This window comes from Mus caroli, unplaced genomic scaffold, assembly GCF_978045245.1.
Source record: "Mus caroli unplaced genomic scaffold, Mus_caroli_1 scaffold_17, whole genome shotgun sequence".
NCBI classification, from domain to species: domain Eukaryota; kingdom Metazoa; phylum Chordata; class Mammalia; order Rodentia; family Muridae; genus Mus; species Mus caroli.
In genome coordinates, this window is record NW_028227272.1 from 31,739,401 (window position 1) to 31,757,630 (window position 18,230).

Here is an 18,230-nt window from a genome sequence, read left to right on the forward strand (position 1 = left end):
TCAATATTCTCAGGGCTTTTTCTCGAGTCTATGTAAATGTGATGTTATAAAGAAGTATATTAGCCGGGTGTGGTGGCGCACACCTTTAATCCCAGCACTCGGGAGGCAGAGGCAGGCGGATTTCTGAGTTCGAGGCCAGCCTGGTCTACAAAGTGAGTTTCAGGACAGCCAGGGCTACACAGAGAAACCCTGTCTCGGAAAAAAAAAAAAAAAAGAAGTATATTGATGCCCTAGAATTTTATTTCAATTTCTTAATGATAAAATATATTCAGACAGTATGGGTGAAATAGGGAAAAGTTTTTTTTTGTAATACATAAGGCATATTTCTTCTAATGTATAACTACCACTTACAACGTGGAAAGAAAATTCGAGCAACCAACGAGCAAACACTTTACAAAGTGCTTAACTTCACCAGAGTAGTCTGCGATAGTTCAATTTGGTTCTGCTCTCAGGAAACAGTGTGGGTAAGATGGAGGCCAGAGAGGAGGCCAGAAAGGAAGCCGGGGGGGTCCTTTATGAGTGCCTCTCTAAGCATATTCTTTGTATTCTCTTACTCATTTACCTTAGTACACTTTTTATTACTGTTTACAATAATTTTTTTACTAAACAGCTCCTTGAGGGACCTTGGGGGTCTATGTTGTTCACTGTAGTATATCCAGATTCTAATAGTGATCCATACACAGTAAGCAGTCACTTAAGACTGCGTAAGCCAATCAAAATGGTGCCCTGTGCCTTTGTCATTTTTATTTACTCTTTAAGAATTTCATGCATACACACAGTGCCTTTTCATCATCTCCACCACTCATGCTGCACTCTGACTCTCCAGCAGGCACCCAGCACAGCCCCTACCCTCCCCCAGCAGGCACCCAGCACAGCCCCCAACCTCCCCCAGCAGGCACCCAGCACAGCCCCTGCCTTCCCCTAGCACAGCCTCTGCCTTCCCCCAGCAGGCATCTTAGCACAGTCCCTGTCCAGCTTCATGGCCTCTGTTTTTTAAACCCACTGAGCACAGTTGTGTTATTCCCAAGTGCGTGGCCGTCCCCTGGAGTATGGGCAACCTACCATTGATATACCTCCCCCCCACAAATGACTCATCCCTCATGATCCTTCAACTGTAAATAGCTCCTCCATTGGGGGTAGGGTCTCCATGTCCCATAACTCTTCAGAGCAGAGTTTTAACTGGTTTGATCTTGTACGGTCACCAAAGCTACCATGAGTTTATGAGTGGCATGACCAGGCTGTGTCCAGAAGACAGCACTTGGGCACTCCTCCCCATCATCCAACCTGGGGAGGACTGTTGTGGAGATGTCCCGTTTATGGCCCAGCATTCCCAGTCAGCTGCTCCCAGTACTCAGGGCAGACAGGAGTCTTTGCATCCGATGTTTCCCACTGTAAAAACAGCCTTCTCTGCCCAAGACCAAGAACACCAGAGATCTGTAAGTACAAACATGAATATTTAGAGGAGAGTTGGACAGCATAACCGTATAGCAAAACAACAGTGGGGTCCCCTGGGGCCTGTGACCTCTCCAGTCATAAGGTTTACAGTATGAATTCCCTCCTGTGCAGCAGGCCTCAGATCCAGTCGGAAAGTTTGGCACTATTTAATGGGCACATCTTGCCTAGCAGGTCGCTATTGTAGCATTCTAGGTCTTCTAGATACAAGGATTTGTGTCTCCTCCCCTACACCCCTAATATGCAGTCTGCATAGCTTCTCCCAGCACTGTGAAACCTAGGTAGGAGGGTTCCTGGCCAGCTCCAGGTTGATTTCTCTACATTGTGCAACCAACGTGCCTTTAGCAGGAGACTCTTACCATCCTTTTATGGTAAACAACCAAAACCAATGGCAGGAGCCTCTTGTTGGGGGCTTTGAGGGCCTCCGTGACCAATAACTTACAGGAAGGTATTTCACGTTCTGCACTGAGATTTTCGTTTAATATCCGATGTCTTCTGGGAGTAGCTTTGTCTGCCTGTGCAGGCTACCTCTGGTCAAAGTCCTCTTTTTAAAAATGTATATTTTAAAATTTGTAGACATAGGATTGGGTTTCCATGTTTTTACTTCCACTCTTAGTTTTGAGTAACCCACTCTGACACTGTCCTCTTCCACATAACCCCACCCCTGTCCCTGCTTAACCCTATAACCGTCAATATTCTTTCCCTCTTCTTTATACCACACAATTCTACTATCCCTCCCTCTGTTCCTATTCCATTTACCTTTTCATGGGCACTTCCTCCTTCCTGAGCTCCACAGACCCACCAAGTTGAACATAAAATCTAAAATTTGGATCTAGGATCCACATGTGAAACAGAAGCATGCAGCACTTGCCCCCCGGGGCCTGGACAGCCTTATTGACGCAGTATTTTCTAATTCTTCTCATTTCCCTGCATATTTCGTATTTCTTGGTGGCTGAATCATATCTCGTTGTGTATTTGTACCACAATTTCATTATCCATGCATCAGTGGCAGACAAGAGTGCCTCTGTAGGAGAGTAATGGAATCCTTCGGGTATCCTCAGATGTAGGTCAGAGGGTGATTGTATTTTTCCCTTTTGGAGAGATGTATACTGATTTCCGTAGTGGGGGATACTCCAACCCTGAGTAAATGTTTGTGGTTCTCTAGCTAGCAGTTGCTGCCGTTGTCTCCTTGAGGAGAGTCCTTCTGACTGGAGTGATACAGAAGCTCAGACTAGTTAGATTTGCATTTCCCCGCTGCCTAATGACGTTGAGCCTTAGAAAACCATGTCTTAGCCATTTGTGTTTCAACTCTGGTTAAGTCCATAGCCTATTTTTTTATTGGTTTGTTTATTTTCTTAGTGTTTATTTTCTTGAACTCTTTGTATATTCTAGATATTAATCCTTTGTTAGAGGTATAGCTGACAAAGATTTTCTTCCATACTGCTGTCTGGCTTTTCACTTGATTGACAGTTCCCTTGGCTGTATAGGAGCTTTTTAATTTCATGAGTACCCATTTGTCAGTCATTGGCTTCTGGCCTGCTTCGCTTTCTGATGCTGTTATAAAACACCATGACAAAAACCAACTTGAGGAAGAAAAGGATTGAATTGGCTTATACTTCCATGTCACAGTTTGTCATTGAGGGAGAGTCAAGGCAGAAACTCAAGGCAGGAGCCTGGAGGCAGGAACTGATACAGGAAGGAGTGCTCTTAAATGGATTGCTCACCTTGCTTTTTTTTTTTTTTTTTATGTAACCCAGGACCACTTTGCCGGGAGATGGCACCTCCCACAGTGGACTGGGCCTTCCTACATCAATCATAAGTCAAGAATATGCCCATAGGCCAAACTGATAGAAGTAATTCCTTAATTGAGGTGTTTTTTGTTTTGTTTTTAATCCTAGATGACTCTGGTTTGTGACAGGTTTACAAAAACAAAAAAACAAAAAACAAACAAAAAAACCCAAGCCAGCCTTATTTATTTCTTGAATGACTATGGCCCCATTCAGAAAGTCCTTCCCTATTCCAGTATCTTGATGTATACACCTTACTTTTTCCACTAGCAGTTTCAGTGTTTCAGGCTTTATGTTGAGTTCTTTGAGTCATTTGGAAGTGAGTTTTTACAGAGTGAGAGATAAAGATCTAGTTTTATCCTTCTACTTGTAGACAGTTTTACCAGTGCCATCTGTTAAAGAGGTGATCTTTTCCAGTATGTAATGCTGGCAGGTGTCTATTGTGGAATGGCTTGGTATCTGGGTCTTCTCTTCTCTTCTATTCCATTGATCTCTGTGTCTCTTTGTTTGGTTATCTGAAATTTTTTGTACTTCCATATGAATTTTAAAATACATAGTTTTTACTATTGATATAAAGAATGTCATTGGACGTGTTTAATAAATTGTGTGTGTGTGTGTGTGTGTGTGTGTGTGTGTGTGTGTGTGTGTGTGGTTTGCCTACATGTATGCATCATATACATGCCTGGTACCCAAAGAGGCCAGAAGAAGGCATTGGATTCCCAGGGACTGGAGGCAGAAACTGAAGCAGAGACCATGGAAAAATAAATGCTCTTGCACTTGAGCTACCATGTAGGTACTGGTTTGGCCTTAAAGATAGCTAAGCTATCTCTCCAGCCCCTAAAATCTCTTTTAAGTTGTTATTTTGTGTGTTGCATTTGTGTATGAATGTAGACATGTCCTTGCCATGATATATAGTTGTAGGCAGAGGATGACTTGTGAAAATCATTTCCTTTATTTCATCATGTAAGTCTAGGGATTCAATTCAAGTCATCAGGTGTGGTCAGAAGTGCCGTTGTCTGCTGGGCCATCTTGCCTGCCCACAGTGAATATGGATTTCATTGAGTCTGTAAATAGCCTTTGGTAGAATGGCCATCTTTACAACATTGATCCTATCACCTCTTAAGCATGGGAGGTCTTTCCGTTTCTAGTGTCTTCCTTAATTTCTTAGTTGCATAGTTTAAAGGTTTAGCTATAGAGAGCTTTCACAACCTTGGCTAGGGTTTTTCTGTTTTGTTTTATTTGGGATTTTTGGGTTTTGTGGCTATTGTGAATGGGATTGTCTCCTTGGTTTCTTTCCCAGTGTATTTGTTATTGGGTGTAAAAAGTCTCCTAGTCATTTTGTATGTTAATCTTGTATTTAGCCACTTCCTGACTGTGTTTTCAATTCAGAGTTTTCTGGTGGAGTGTATAGGATCTGTTATATATAGAAACATATTATCTGCAAATAGAGGTCCTTTGACGTCTTACTTTTTGTATTTGCTTCTCTTGTCTAAGACCTTCAGTATTGTGTTAAATCAAACTGGAGAGAATGGATACCCTTTTCTTGTTCCTTGTTTGAGTGGAAATTCTTTGAACTTTCCCCTATTTGATATGTTGGCTATAGGTTTGTCATATATGGCCTATGTTATGCTAAGGTCGGGAGCTAAGCCGAGAGTGTGACCCCAGGCAAAGGAACCAGCATGTTTTACATTTACACACAACATGGGATAGTATGATTCTTTGTGTTTAAATATATATTTTATGTAAATCATTGTCTACATTAGTATTTTCCAGAAAAGTAACCAAAATGATAATAATTGATTCTGGTTGGAGAGCTAGCATGGAGAAAGGGAGGCATATCATTGAGAATTTTTTGGAGTTTGAGATATTTACATTGCACATGCATTACTCATTTGTTTTATAAGGTAAAAACAATTTATGACTAAAACATCAATTGGGAAAGAAAGACATTACTTCTGCTGTTTACTTTTTTAAATAGATATAGTATTTCTATTGCACTGTGCATGTTACCACTGAGGGAATCAGTGAACTCAGGGGATTTTCTTTTTCTAAAAGACACATTTTTTAGGTGTCTTTTAAAAATTGGGAAACAACTATTTGATGTGTTTTATCTTACAGTGTTTTCCCTTCAGTCGCTGAATATGTCGCTGCAGAATCAGCTGCAAGAGTCGCTGAAGAGCCAGGAGTTACTACAGAGTAAAAATGAAGAGCTCTTAAAAGTGATAGAAAACCAGAGAGAGGAAAACAAAAAATTCACCACTTTATTTAAAGACAAAGAGCAGACTCTGCTTCATAATAAACAGCAGTTTGACATTGAGATGACCAGGGTGAAGATGGGTGTGTATCTGTCTCTAGCTACAGTCATTTGGTTTTGAGCAATAAGGAAACTAAGCAGGTTTTGTTGTGTTTGCTTTAGAGTTGGAGGAAGCCTTGGCCAATGAGAAGAACTCGCGGTTTAAGCTAGAGACTGCAGAAAAGGAAAGTCAGATACTGGGAATAACACTGCGCCAGCGAGATGCTGAGGTTGCACGACTTAGAGAATTAACCAGGTAGCCTTACTTCCCTTGGGTAAGCCCGACCTTTAACAGATGCTCCGTAAACTTCAGGCCTTCTTGCTTCCTCCTTTTTCCCTCTTGTTTTGTCTTTTTTTTTTCTTTTAATTTCTAATCCTTTGTTCTATTTCACTTTAAAAATCCGAGACCTGTTTAAAGGCTGTTTACACCATGAGGTTGTAGACTGTGGTGGGTAACTAATGTGTCTGATGAAAAACTGGACAGTGTGTAGTGAAGTAGTTAAGCTCCCTGACTGATACCAAAGAGACCTGAGTGGACTCTCAGCTCGGCTGCAGATTATCTCAGTATTTTGTCCACATTACTTAACGCCCATAAACTCCAAGTTATAAAGCTGGGATAGGAATAGAGTTGTCTGGGGGAACCACAGAATAATTAATCCATGATGTGCTTTGATGTGGTCCATCCTCATCTCATGCCATGTGATGTTGGGTAGGTCACTTCATTTCATCAGAAAAGTGAGGGATTTGGCCACAGCCCCCCAAAATGTCTTCATTCTTTACTCAGTCTCTTCCCACATAAATAAACCTATCTTACTTTTTATACTTTTATAAAAGCCTTACATTCAGTTTTCTTTTGAGACATTTGTTATTCACTGAATTTTTGTCTACTTATAAATATTTCCAAGAAGTTAATGTTAATGTAATTGAGGAAATTACCTAATTAAAAAAAAAAGAAGTTAATGTTTTTAATGTTTTATAAAACAGTAGATCTGACTATGCCTTAATAACCCCAGATACTAATCATTCCAGATCCATTTTAATTATAAAGATGTCTATTATATATAAATCATGTGCTATATGCAATATGCTTAGTTTTATAAATATACTTGACAATAATAAGTGGATATAGAAATTCTGCTTTGCTTTAGTAATACCACCTACTAGTATGACTTTTTTTAACTCAGAGGCTCAGTTTGCAACATTGCTTGAGAATATCTCTATACCGTAAGAAAAAAATTATGAGCCTTTACTTTTACATATGATAGTAGATTTGATATAAAGCAAGATCTTTTGTCATTTGTTATCTTGTTTTTCTTTGCCAAAGCCTTCCAACACTAATGTTCACACTCGCCTTCTGTCCTTCCTTTAAAGGATAGAGGCATATAGAAACACGTTAAAGGATTGAGTAAAACAATCAGTAATTACTCACTTCGTCTTGGCAGAACTTTACAGAACAGCATGGCCAAGCTGCTCTCTGATCTCAGTGTGGATACTGCCCGCTGCAGGATGGGGAATAGCCTCACCAAATCACTTCTCAATGTCTATGATCAACAACTTCAACAGGACCCAGCCCCTGCTCAGACTTCCATAATGAGCTACCTCAATAAATTAGAAACAAATCACAGCTTTATACATTCAAAGCTGCTTAACAATGAGGCAGCCATAGAACCAGACAGACTCTGTGAAAGTGTGCTGCCCTCACAAAGGCCTCCCCATAGTGATGCAGGGACAGCAGATGGGGGCTCTGCATCTGGAACTGTCTCTGCTGCTTCAGTGGAGGATTTCGATATGGACTGTGAAACCCTCACTGTAATAGAAGATGGGTGTAACGTGGACAGTACAGTTTATATCCCCTTTGCAAGAAGCACTTCTAAAAAGCACTCGCCACTTTGTAAGAGACTATCCCCCCAGCCAAAGCTGAGTGTTGCTGCAGCACAGCTAGTCAGCGGCAGTGCACAGGCCTCTAAAAGAGAAAGTAAGCCACGTGCACCTGCAGTTTGTTCCTCACGAAATGAAGCAGAAGATGCACCCGGAGATCTTTCCAGCACGTATGACACAGAGGACATGCAGCTCCTCAGGAAAATCAAAGAAGCTATTGGTAAGATCCCTGCTGCTGCCGAGCACGCAAAGGATCAGGCCACACATCATGGCCCATCAGCTCAGCCCAGCCCCGGTGTTCCAGTGAAGGGCAGTATTATTCCTGACAGCAGCTTTCTCAATTCTGACTTGATGTCAGACTGGAGCATCTCCTCTTTCTCAACATTCACATCTCATGATGAACAGGACTTCAGAAACGGCCTGGCAGCACTGGATGCCAATATTGCTCGACTTCAGAATTCCTTAAAGACCGGCCTTCTGGAGAAATGAGTCTGGGAGAGACTGACGGAGTGCTTTTCTTAAAGAGCAGAACTTATTCATAGTGTATTTTGGGTTCCCCTAGAGAGAACACTTTTTATTATTAATTATGTATGAAATAATAAGTAAATTTACTGTTAGAATATTTTAACACCTGAAGGTTATAAAAAAATTCTTATACAAACCAACAGTTGCTGAGAGAAGAAAGTTGTAGATCAGCAAGTACTGCGGTGCGTTACTTGACAGCTTGAGCTTCACAGAGAGTTCCTCACTGTGCGACTGCTGGGTCACTGGTGCAGGTACCGAGGATTTCTGGCTGGCTGGAAGGAGAATAGGAAAGGAGTCAGTACTGTTTAAAGTTTCCTCTCTGCTTTGGAATAGTTGTAGTTTGTTTCATGATAGTGTGCTTGTGTATGGGAATACTGTGTTACAAGCTAGGGCTGTCTATGGCGTGCATTAACATTTCAGAGAGAAAAGATGCCGGTGTACCCACCTCATACAAAGCATTGATTTGTCCAGGGAAATACCGATGATTGGTTAATATATGGTCCTTAAATCTTGGGCATTTTATTGATATTTGTCCTGAATGCATGTTTTAAGACCTTTGAAAATAAAGTCCGACTGATAAGGTAATGCTAAATAACCAAGTTTTACCTTAGTAATTTTGTTTTTTAGTAAGAATTATTGGGTTTTCCTTAATGTCTTTGGAAATGATGGAGTTTTTCAAATCTCAGCACTGGGGGTAACTCTGCCGTTCTGACCCGATTCCCCATCATTTAGCTGAGAACGCTGTTCTATAATTAACAGACTATGTTGCCCTCTCTGCTTCCTAATACCAGCCCTTTGGCCTATCTTGCCATATAGCCCAAGATGACTTCCGACATTAGATCTTCCTCCCTCAGGCTCCTGAGTGCAAGCCCCAGCAGTTCTTACTCACCTGCTATTATGGCTTTCTGTTAAACACAGATTAACTCTTAGACACCAAGTCTTGCCCTGTCAGTAACTCTCGGTACATGTTACCTGCCTGGTGGAGTTGAATTTGGTTCTTGGACAGCCTCTGGCGTTCGAGTAGTCTGCTGGTTCCAAATTTTCTCCTGCTTCTACAACCTCTGGAGGACCCTGCGGGACTACTTAATATTGCTTAGGCTTTATGGGGAGGGCTCTTTTTTGTTTGTTCTAGGTTCTAAATGTATTAAAATGAATTGTAAACTATTTTAAAGACTTATTAACATTTTAAATATACTTCCTTCCAGTATTCATACATGAATTTGTTTACTTATTTTGAAATAACAGGTCACCACTCTTCACCATTTAAGTTCCGAAACACAAACTAATATAAAGAAGAAAACTGGGTCATCTTTCTGCTCTCCCATGTCAACTGTTACTCAAAAAACACAAGCAAATCTGGGCCATTAGATGACTCAGCAAGGAAAGATTCTTGTTGCAGAACCCTGACAACCCAAGTTCAATCCCCAGAACCATGTGAGGGTAGGAGAGAACTGACATCCTAGAGTTGTCCTCTGACCTACACGTGTGCTCCATGGTAAATCCATGCCCACACACTTAAATGTGTACACTAATGAAAAAGACAATCTTAAGTAAATAAGATTTTTTTAATATGGTAATTCTGAAGATACAGGAAGAATTCGTTTCTCTTACTATATGTTGGCAACACTTCATTTCTGTGATCCCAGGATGCATTGGGGTTTCACCTCACTATCAACCAACTGGTTGTAGAGGAACACTAATCCAATTCCATTCAGATATTATCTTCCTGAAGGTAGAATCAAATACGTTGTGGTCTCAGTGCAGACTGACATCTGCCTCAGATGTTAGTCACAAGTCCACAACTGACCGAGCAGCCATGCATCAGGGTCCTTAGGACCCCCTTAATAGATTAGATCAGTATGTTGGTTAGTTTTGTCAATTTAGCATAAACAGAGCTATCTGGGAAGAGAGAATTTGTTTGTTGGGTGTTTTTTGTTTTGTTTTGCTTTGCTTTGTTTTCTTTTAAATAGGGTTTCTCTTTATGGCCTTGGCAGTCCTGGAACTCGATTTGTAGACCAGGCTAGCTTCAAGCTCAGAGATCTGCCTGCCTCTATCTCCTCAGTACTGGAATTAAAGGTGTGTACCACCACACCTAGCTAGAAAGAAGGAATCTTAACTGAGAAAATTCCTGCATAAGATAGGGTATTATGTTGGTTAGTGATTGATTGGGAGGACCTAGCACACTAGGGGTAGTACCATGCCTGGGCAAGTGGTCTTGGATTGTATAAGAAAGCAAGCTGGTGAAGCCATGGAGAGCAAACCAGTGAGTACTGTTCCTCTATAGCTTCTGCCTTAGTTTCTGCCTCCAGGTTCCTGCCTTGAGTTCTTGCCCTGACTTCCCTCAGTGATAGAGTATGTGTGACCTGAGAGTTGTTAAATTAAATAAACCCTTTCCTCCCAAGATGCCTTTGGTCTTGGTGTTTTATCACAGTAGAAAAGTAACGAAGTTTGCTAGTACAGCTCACAGAACTCAGAAAAAAAATCTGTGGTTTTGTTTTTTAAGGATATAAACAGCCAGAAGAGGTGGATAGGACGATGCCTGGAAAAGATGCTACTTGAAATCTCTGTCCTCATCAAGTTGGGTTATTCTATCCTCTAGGTATATGGATCTGTTCTTGTTCAGCTTCCAACAAGTCACATAATCCAGCTGCCTAAAAGTTCTTTCTGCCCTGTCCTTCACTGAGACTTCTTGACATCATGATTGAAGCATAAACAACTATATACATAAGTGGTTCTCATCCTTCCTGTGTCATGTGGCGGTGACCCTAACCATAAGATTATTTTCATTACTATTTCATAATTGTGATTCTGCTACAGTCATTAATCATAAGTATCCATGTTTCTGGTGATCTTTGGGGACTCCTGTGAAAGGGTCAGTCAACACCCACAGGGGTTGCAATCCAAAGGTTGAGAACTGCTGCCGTAGGTAAATGGACAAAAACTATGATCTAATGCTGATGGACCAAGTGGAGGAAGCCCAGCAGGCCTCTTCACATTCTTGCCTTCTGTACAGCATTCCTCCTCCTGGGGTTGATGGCTGAAAGGAGTCTTGTGATCTACTATCAGAGAAAGTAGATGAGAATTAAATATAGAGGGAAGACTTCTCATTCTGTGATGCCTTGGGGGGAAATTCCAGTTCTCGTCTGGGGTAAAAAGAAGCAAGGCTGAAAAAGCAACCAAAGCAACACTTAAAGCACACAGGAAGCAGGGCAGAGTTGTAAAACCTTCCTTGGTAGAAAAGCATGCGGCCAACTCACAACTAAGTATGTTATCAGTGCTCCCTGTGAAGTGATCCTTCAGGGGGTGCACAGTAAGGGACTTGGCATATGGTTTCACTGAAGTCTGAGGCCCATTTCTATACTTACACATATAAGGCTTTCAGAATCTAAGCAGGTAACCAGGTAGATTTGGATTCTATTGGCACAAACATTCCCTTACTCAAGTCTACTCATTTCTATTTCAAACTTGCTTAATGTTCCTCACTTTACATATGAAGCTTCACACTTTCCCCCATGTTTGAAATTTCAACTTGTAGAGAGTTGGGCTTACATTTATGTAAAGCAGGACCAGATAGATGACTCAGCAGTTAAGAGCAGTGGACTGCTCTTCCAGAGGTCCTGAGTTCAATTCCTAACAATCACATGGTAGCTCACAATCATATATAGATCACAACATCTATACTGTGATCTGATGCCCTCTTCTGGCATGCAGGTGTACATGCAGATAGAGTATTCATACACATAAAATAACTAAATCTTTTTTTAAAAAATTAAGGAAATTGGCCTGAACTGGGCCTCCCAAAGAACTATCAGATGGTAAAATCTTAGAAACTTCTGAAGAAGCTAACTTTCAAGTTAAGTTTCAAAAGACTTTAGAAGCCATCTTTATAACTTAACTAGAGGGGAGTCTCTTCTATAGTGACAGTACTGGAGAGACCCCAAGCACATCCAGGATCCATTTTGCCCAGTGACAAGTTCCTCCTGGAATCTACCACGCTGCTTGTCAGCCTTCTCTACCCTGCATGCCCCCTGAGGGCAAGGACTAGGATTTACTCAGTTTTCATTTCCCATGGCACTAGGTAACTATCACATAGGTGTTAAGATTTGCCAAAGACCGGGGGTCCTAAAGAAGGGGTATTTGGGAGCAGCAACTCAGTCTGTGATGGATGCAAGCTGACAGCTCTGTTCTGCTGGAGATAGCTCTCTGCTGGAGATCACACTGTCTTGAGATGTTGGAGTCCTTCAAAAAACCCTCACTCACAAAGACCACAGAGACTGGCAACACTGCAAACAGCAAGAGTATTTTTATTGATTCAATGCGTTGGGGAACCCCCTCTCAGTACACAAGCCAGAGGGGAGACCCAGAACAAACAACACACCTTTTATACCTTGTAAGGGGCAGATCTAGGCAACAGGGCTAGCTGGCTTATTCTCGTTGGTGTAGCAGGTAACCTTCTCAGGTGTTGGTTAGTTGCATAGGGTGACTACCTTTGGCCTAGTGACTCACTTTGCCTGCCCTTATGGTGGGTTATTATGATTTGGTCAGCAAAGCAGCAGTACATTTTGAACTTATGGGTCAGCTATTAACATCACAGCTATTAATGTCACAGGGAATTCTAGCAAGGTCAGGGTGGTTTGTGGTTTTTCTCAGAATTCAGTGTGGGGCAGGGTAGGGGGAATTTCTCTGGGAACTGCTAATCTTGTTATGGTTATTTTTCTGAGAACAGTTCATTTTGTTTTGGCAGCTGTCTTAGTCAGGGTTTCTATTCCTGGACAAAACATCATAACCAAGAAGCAAGTTGGGGAGGAAAGGGTTTATTCAGCTTACACTTTCCACATTGCTGTTGATCACCAAAGGATGCAGGAGTGGAACTCAAGCAGGTCGGGAAGCAGGAGCTGATACAGAGGCCATGGAGGGATGTTACTTACTGGCTTGCTTCCCCTGGCTTGCTCAGCTTGCTTTCTTATAGAACCCAAGACTACCAGCCCAGAGTTGGTACCACCCACAAGGGGCTCTCCCCACTTGATCACTAATTGAGAAAAATGCCTTACAGCTGGATCTCATGGAGGCATTTTCTCAACTGAAGCTCCTTTCCCTGTGATAACTCCAGTTGGTGTCAACTTGACGCACAAAACCAGCCAGTACAATTGACCCCTTGTCAACTTGACACACCAACACATCACTATTAAGCCTCAACCCTTAGTTTCGGATTCATCCCCAAGATCTCAATAACTTTAAAAGTCCCACAGTCTTTACATATTAAAAGTTCAATCCCTTTAAAATATCCAATATCTTTTAAAAACTCAAAGTCTCTTAACTGTGGACTTCAATAAAATACCTTCTTTCTTGAAGAGGGAAAATATATCAGGGCACAGTCACAATCGAAAGCAAAATCAGACTTCAATCATCTAATGTCTGGGATAAAACTCATGATCTTCTGGGCTCCTCCAAGGGCTTGAGTCACTTCTCCGGCCCTGCCCTTTGTAGCACACATCTTGTCTTCTAGGCTCCAGCTAGCTGTACTCCACTGCTGCTGCTGTCCTTGGTGGTCATCTCATGGTACTAGCATCTCCAAACACTGCTGTCTTCTGCTGTAACTAGGCTTCACCAACAGCCTCTCACAGGCTCTCTTCATGGTGCCAAACCTCAACTCCTTTGCATGACCCCTTCAGTCCTGGGCCATCAATTGCAACTGAGGCTGCACCTTCACCAATGGCCTTCCATGGCCTCTCACAGTGCCAAACCTCAGCTGCTCTTCATGACCCCTTCATGCCTTCAAAACTAGTACCACCTGGGTGACTCTTACACATTACCAAGTCCAGCCACAGCACAAGGTACAACTTTCCACTATCTCTGTAACAGTCTCTGTGCTCTCAGAAAACACTTTCCAGAAGATGTCACTTAAATGATGCTGGTCTCTTCTTAATCACCACTACTTTCTTAGCTCCAGTTAACCAGCATCAATAGTCCCAGGAATGCAAAGTTTCTGCTTTAGTAGTTCTAGTATTTTGTTAATCACAGCTGATTCTTCAGCCCCAGCTAACCAAAACCACAGAATCTTCACAATCAAAACAGCAATGGCACTGATAAGAGTCTTTAATCTTCCCACTGAAATTTCCCAAGCCAAGCCTCCATCTTCTGCACTGTTCTCAACATTATCTTTCAAGCTCCTATACAACATCTCACAGAGCTCTTAACACCAATCTTCTAGACCAAAGTTCCAAAGTCCTTCCACAGTTCTCCCCAAAACATAGTCAGGTTGTCACAGGAATACCCCACTATTATGGTACCAATTTGTCTTAGTCAGGGTTTCTATTCCTGGACAAAACATCATGACCAAGAAGCAAGTTGGGGAGGAAAGGATTTATTCAGCTTACACTTTCCACAGTGCTGTCGATCACCAAAGGATGCAGGAGTGGAACTCAAGCAGGTCGGGAAGCAGGAGCTGATACAGAGGCCATGGAGGGATGTTACTTACTGGCTTGCTTCCCCTGGCTTGCTCAGCTTGCTTTCTTATAGAACCCAAGACTACCAGCCCAGAGATGGTACCACCCACAAGGAGCCCACCCCCCATCACTAATTGAGAAAAATGCCTTACACTGGATCTCATGGAGGCATTTTCTCAACTGAAGATCCTTTCCCTGTGATAACTCCAGCTTGTGTCAAATTGACACAAAACCAGCCAGTACAGCAGCTGTACTTAGTCATTTTGCCCGCTATGTTTCTGGAAGTCCCTTCAGAGGGGAAGGGGCTAGGTGGTCTTTAACTTGTTTTGGTTCTACAGAGATAGCTCTCTGCTCAATATAATTCTCTCTTGCAGACCAAAGCCCAAGTATTTTATTTTGCATAAACTATGTCCTTAGTAATTGAATAGCAATTCAATCATGTACCCCAGGTTCCCTTTTCATTATCCCACAAATTAGCCTTTCATGACCTTGGCCCTTTGACTCTGAAGACAGAGCCACATAACAAAACTTGCTGACGTCTGCTGCTTGCTGGAGCTGGAACATGGCCCCTTGTTGTTACATTACCACTAGCTTTCTGTTTTCCAACTCCTTCACTGCTTAAGCTTGGCTGTCTTGGAACTTGCTCTGTGGACAGACCTCAGAGATCTGCATGGCTTTGTCTCCTGAATGCTGGGATTAAAGGTGTGTACCACCATGCCTGGATATAACCTTTTCATGGCCACTGTTTCTCAAGATCCAGATCAAAAGCCCATGTCTTCCAGCCTCAAGATCTGGATCACAAGTGTGTCCTCCATTACTGGATTGTAGTTCATTCCAGATTAAAAATCCAAAGTATTCCTTGTTCAACTGCAAACACAAACAATAAATTTAGCTGGGTGAGATCTTGCCCTGCAATTGTCACTCCCTAAATCTCTTTATCTCCTCCCTTAATATATTTCTGACAAAGCTGGTTCATTGTTACAGCTGCCTCTGTTCTTTCAGGTCTGTGAAGCCCCTCACACAATTCATATTGCATCCTTACATTTTGCATAATTGAGAAATTCTGTAAAAAAAAAACAAAACAACTCATGATTTCAAAGTTCTTTCCCACAGCCCTCAGGGCTATCCTGAAGGACACAGCCACCACCAGACACATTCTTCTTCCTGGAGTCCTGCTGTTTCTGGTTATGGAGTCATTAACATTGGCAGGGAGAACATTCCCTAAAGGAGGAACTTAAGGAAAATATATACATTATTATATAAACAAACCTTACAGCTACAGAGTTTCTAAGCCAGGCTTAGGCTCTCCCACAAAGCCACAGAAACTCGAGCCAGGCTTAGGTTTGTCCTCAAGGCCCAAATCAGGGCCAAAATGGGGCCCAACATTGTGGCATTGGAGGAGCCCTTCTTTACCATCTTCTTGTCTTGGTTCGGATGTCTGCCAGTTCATCAATGAGTCTCTTACAATATAGATCCCAGCAATGATGAGTGCATGTGATCTGATCAAACGAAATACAGTTCAACTGTTATCTCCTATAATCTTGTTACAATTGTCTTAAAAGGGGCAACAACTGAGTTGGCCCTCTAAGCCATCACATACTATAGATCATGTTAAGGCTGCAGTTTCCAGACAAACACATTGTCATTCCTAGAGTTAAAGTGATACCACTTTAACACATTAGGACAGCCATTTCCTCAAGGCTGACCAAATAAATAGTCATTTGTCCTTAAGGAAAAGCTCACATTTACTGCAAAGTTTTGGCCTAATTCTCCTTGAAGTCACAATGAGTAGACATGGGAAAACCAAAATATGGAATTAAAATACCCAGATATTCATTTAATTCCAGGGAATACCTTAAATCAGGTAGAATGATTTTTCAGGCTAGTTTCTTTTATGTTTTCTTCCTGATGTCAACTGACTTGTCAAAACTGCTTGAACACATGGGGACCCACAGACAGGGGCATGCTGTAGTGCCCAAGAATTCCCTCTGGGAGTCTTTATGTGTATTAAGTGGGATAACATACAAATGCTCTGGACCAAACATAACCCTGTTGAGTGCTGACTGCATGAGATCCCTTCGTGTGTGTGTGTCTTTGTGTGTGTATGTGCCAAAATCCTCAGGTTTTCCTTTGCTTTATGAAGACATCCTGTTCTTAAAATCTTCTAACTTGTGACTAGTAAAATGAGATTTCTGCCTGCTACTTGGCCAATTTCATCACGTCATTATTAAAAATTCATGTTCTTCTCCCATTGGCTCTGGCTTTCAGTGTGAGTCCTCTCAGTTTCCAGACTCCAGTACTGTCTTATACCTTTGTCTCATGGAGATTCCAATGGAGCCATGCAGAAGTACCACAGACTACCCAGAACTTGGCCCTCTTTGAAGCAGCGGACATGCTGACATTTGTAATGAGGAATATGGTCAGCTGTTTAGTAGGGAGCACACAGCCAAGCATGTAGTTTTACCCCACCGTCCTTTTCAGATTCTGCACTTGGCTGTGAACTTCAGATCCAGAGAAGAAGAGATGAAAAACAAATATCTTAAAGCCAGCTGGTCCAAATCAAACAGAACAGACCCTCTTGCAGGGTGGCAGTTTTGGTTTTGGCAGGGAGAAACTGGTAAAGGAAAAATAATTTTTCAAACCCAGGCATTCAATGAATGGAGAAAAATAACCTTATTATTAATATTGTTATTATCAATAATAAAGAAAATAAATTATTTTTTGTTTTCCTCTTTCTCTGCCACCTTTTCTTCGCCCTTCCTCAGCTGCTGTTTTTCTCTCTTCCCCTCACTCTCCTGTGGGTCACACTAGCTGTCTTAGTGCAGAGAAATGGAGTGTTTGAGACAGGAAATCAAGGCTAGTCGATAAGCACACACTTGACAAAATGTCTCACTGGGTAGACATTGACCCATGCTCTCCCACTCTCTGTTGCTGTCTGCCTAAGCTAGTGATCATTTAATCACTAGACTCACTAAATCCCATAAAAATTTAACAAGCTCTTTATATGACATAAAGATCTTTATATGATAAATAAATGGAGCATTATACAATATTAGTTGATTACAGGTCTCAATACATAAAGATGATGTATACATAACTCAATATATTTACTCTTCAAATTAACCTATAAATTCAAAGTGATTCTATCAGACCCTCTGTTTCGTAGGAGTATGGAGTTATGGATTAAGCTTATTTGCTGTGTTTCGGCCCATTACACTTATGACTTATAGAAATTCTCCTGTTGTCCATTAGCTCTGTGGAAGTTGCTAGTGGTGGCCTCTGTGAGACACCAAGTGATGCTTTTGTTACGTTCATTGCTAGTTCTCTGGTCTCCATAGAAGTTCAGCAAGCTCATGTTTGTCCATCCTTTGTTACTGTTAGTGAACTATTTATATTACCTGCTCCATGTTCTATTAATTGTTGTCCATTGCCTTGAAAGGATTCTTTGTGGAAAAGGATACTTTGTGTCATAGCAAGCCAGGTAGGAGATACTCAGACATATTACTATTAACTATGTTTGCAGAAATCTTTACTATAACCCCACCTACGAGAATTACTTGTATAGGGTTAAACATGCCTGACTTTTGAAAATACATTTTTACTAATTTCTTGAGGATTTCATACAAGTATTTTCTATTATATTCTTCTTCCACCCCTCCTCTAACACCTCCCAATCCATCCCCATCTACCTACCCACTCCCCAATGCCCTCTTTTTTTTTTTTTTTAATAACTCATTGACTCCAATTTGTGCTGCCCATCTACTAATGCATATATCCACTGGGAGTTCCCTCAGATGCTATTGACTGTCCGTAGCTCCTCAGTTAGGGTTCGGGGCTCATAAACCCTTC

At 41.6% G+C, this 18,230-nt stretch overlaps 1 protein-coding gene across 2 annotated transcripts in view; it reads left to right on the forward strand.

Moving 5' to 3' along the window:
• Nucleotides 1-10,231, forward strand: part of Ccdc14 (coiled-coil domain containing 14) — a 35,578-nt gene extending 25,347 nt beyond the window's left edge. For both annotated transcript variants that reach the window (XM_021184924.3, XM_029470199.2), the window contains exons 11-13: nucleotides 5,358-5,576; nucleotides 5,656-5,788; nucleotides 6,975-10,231. In XM_021184924.3, the coding sequence (XP_021040583.1) occupies nucleotides 5,358-5,576; nucleotides 5,656-5,788; nucleotides 6,975-7,899 (1,277 nt within the window). In that variant the 3' untranslated portion in view covers nucleotides 7,900-10,231. The remainder of the gene's footprint in view (nucleotides 1-5,357; nucleotides 5,577-5,655; nucleotides 5,789-6,974) is intronic.
• Nucleotides 10,232-18,230: the final 7,999 nt, after the last annotated feature.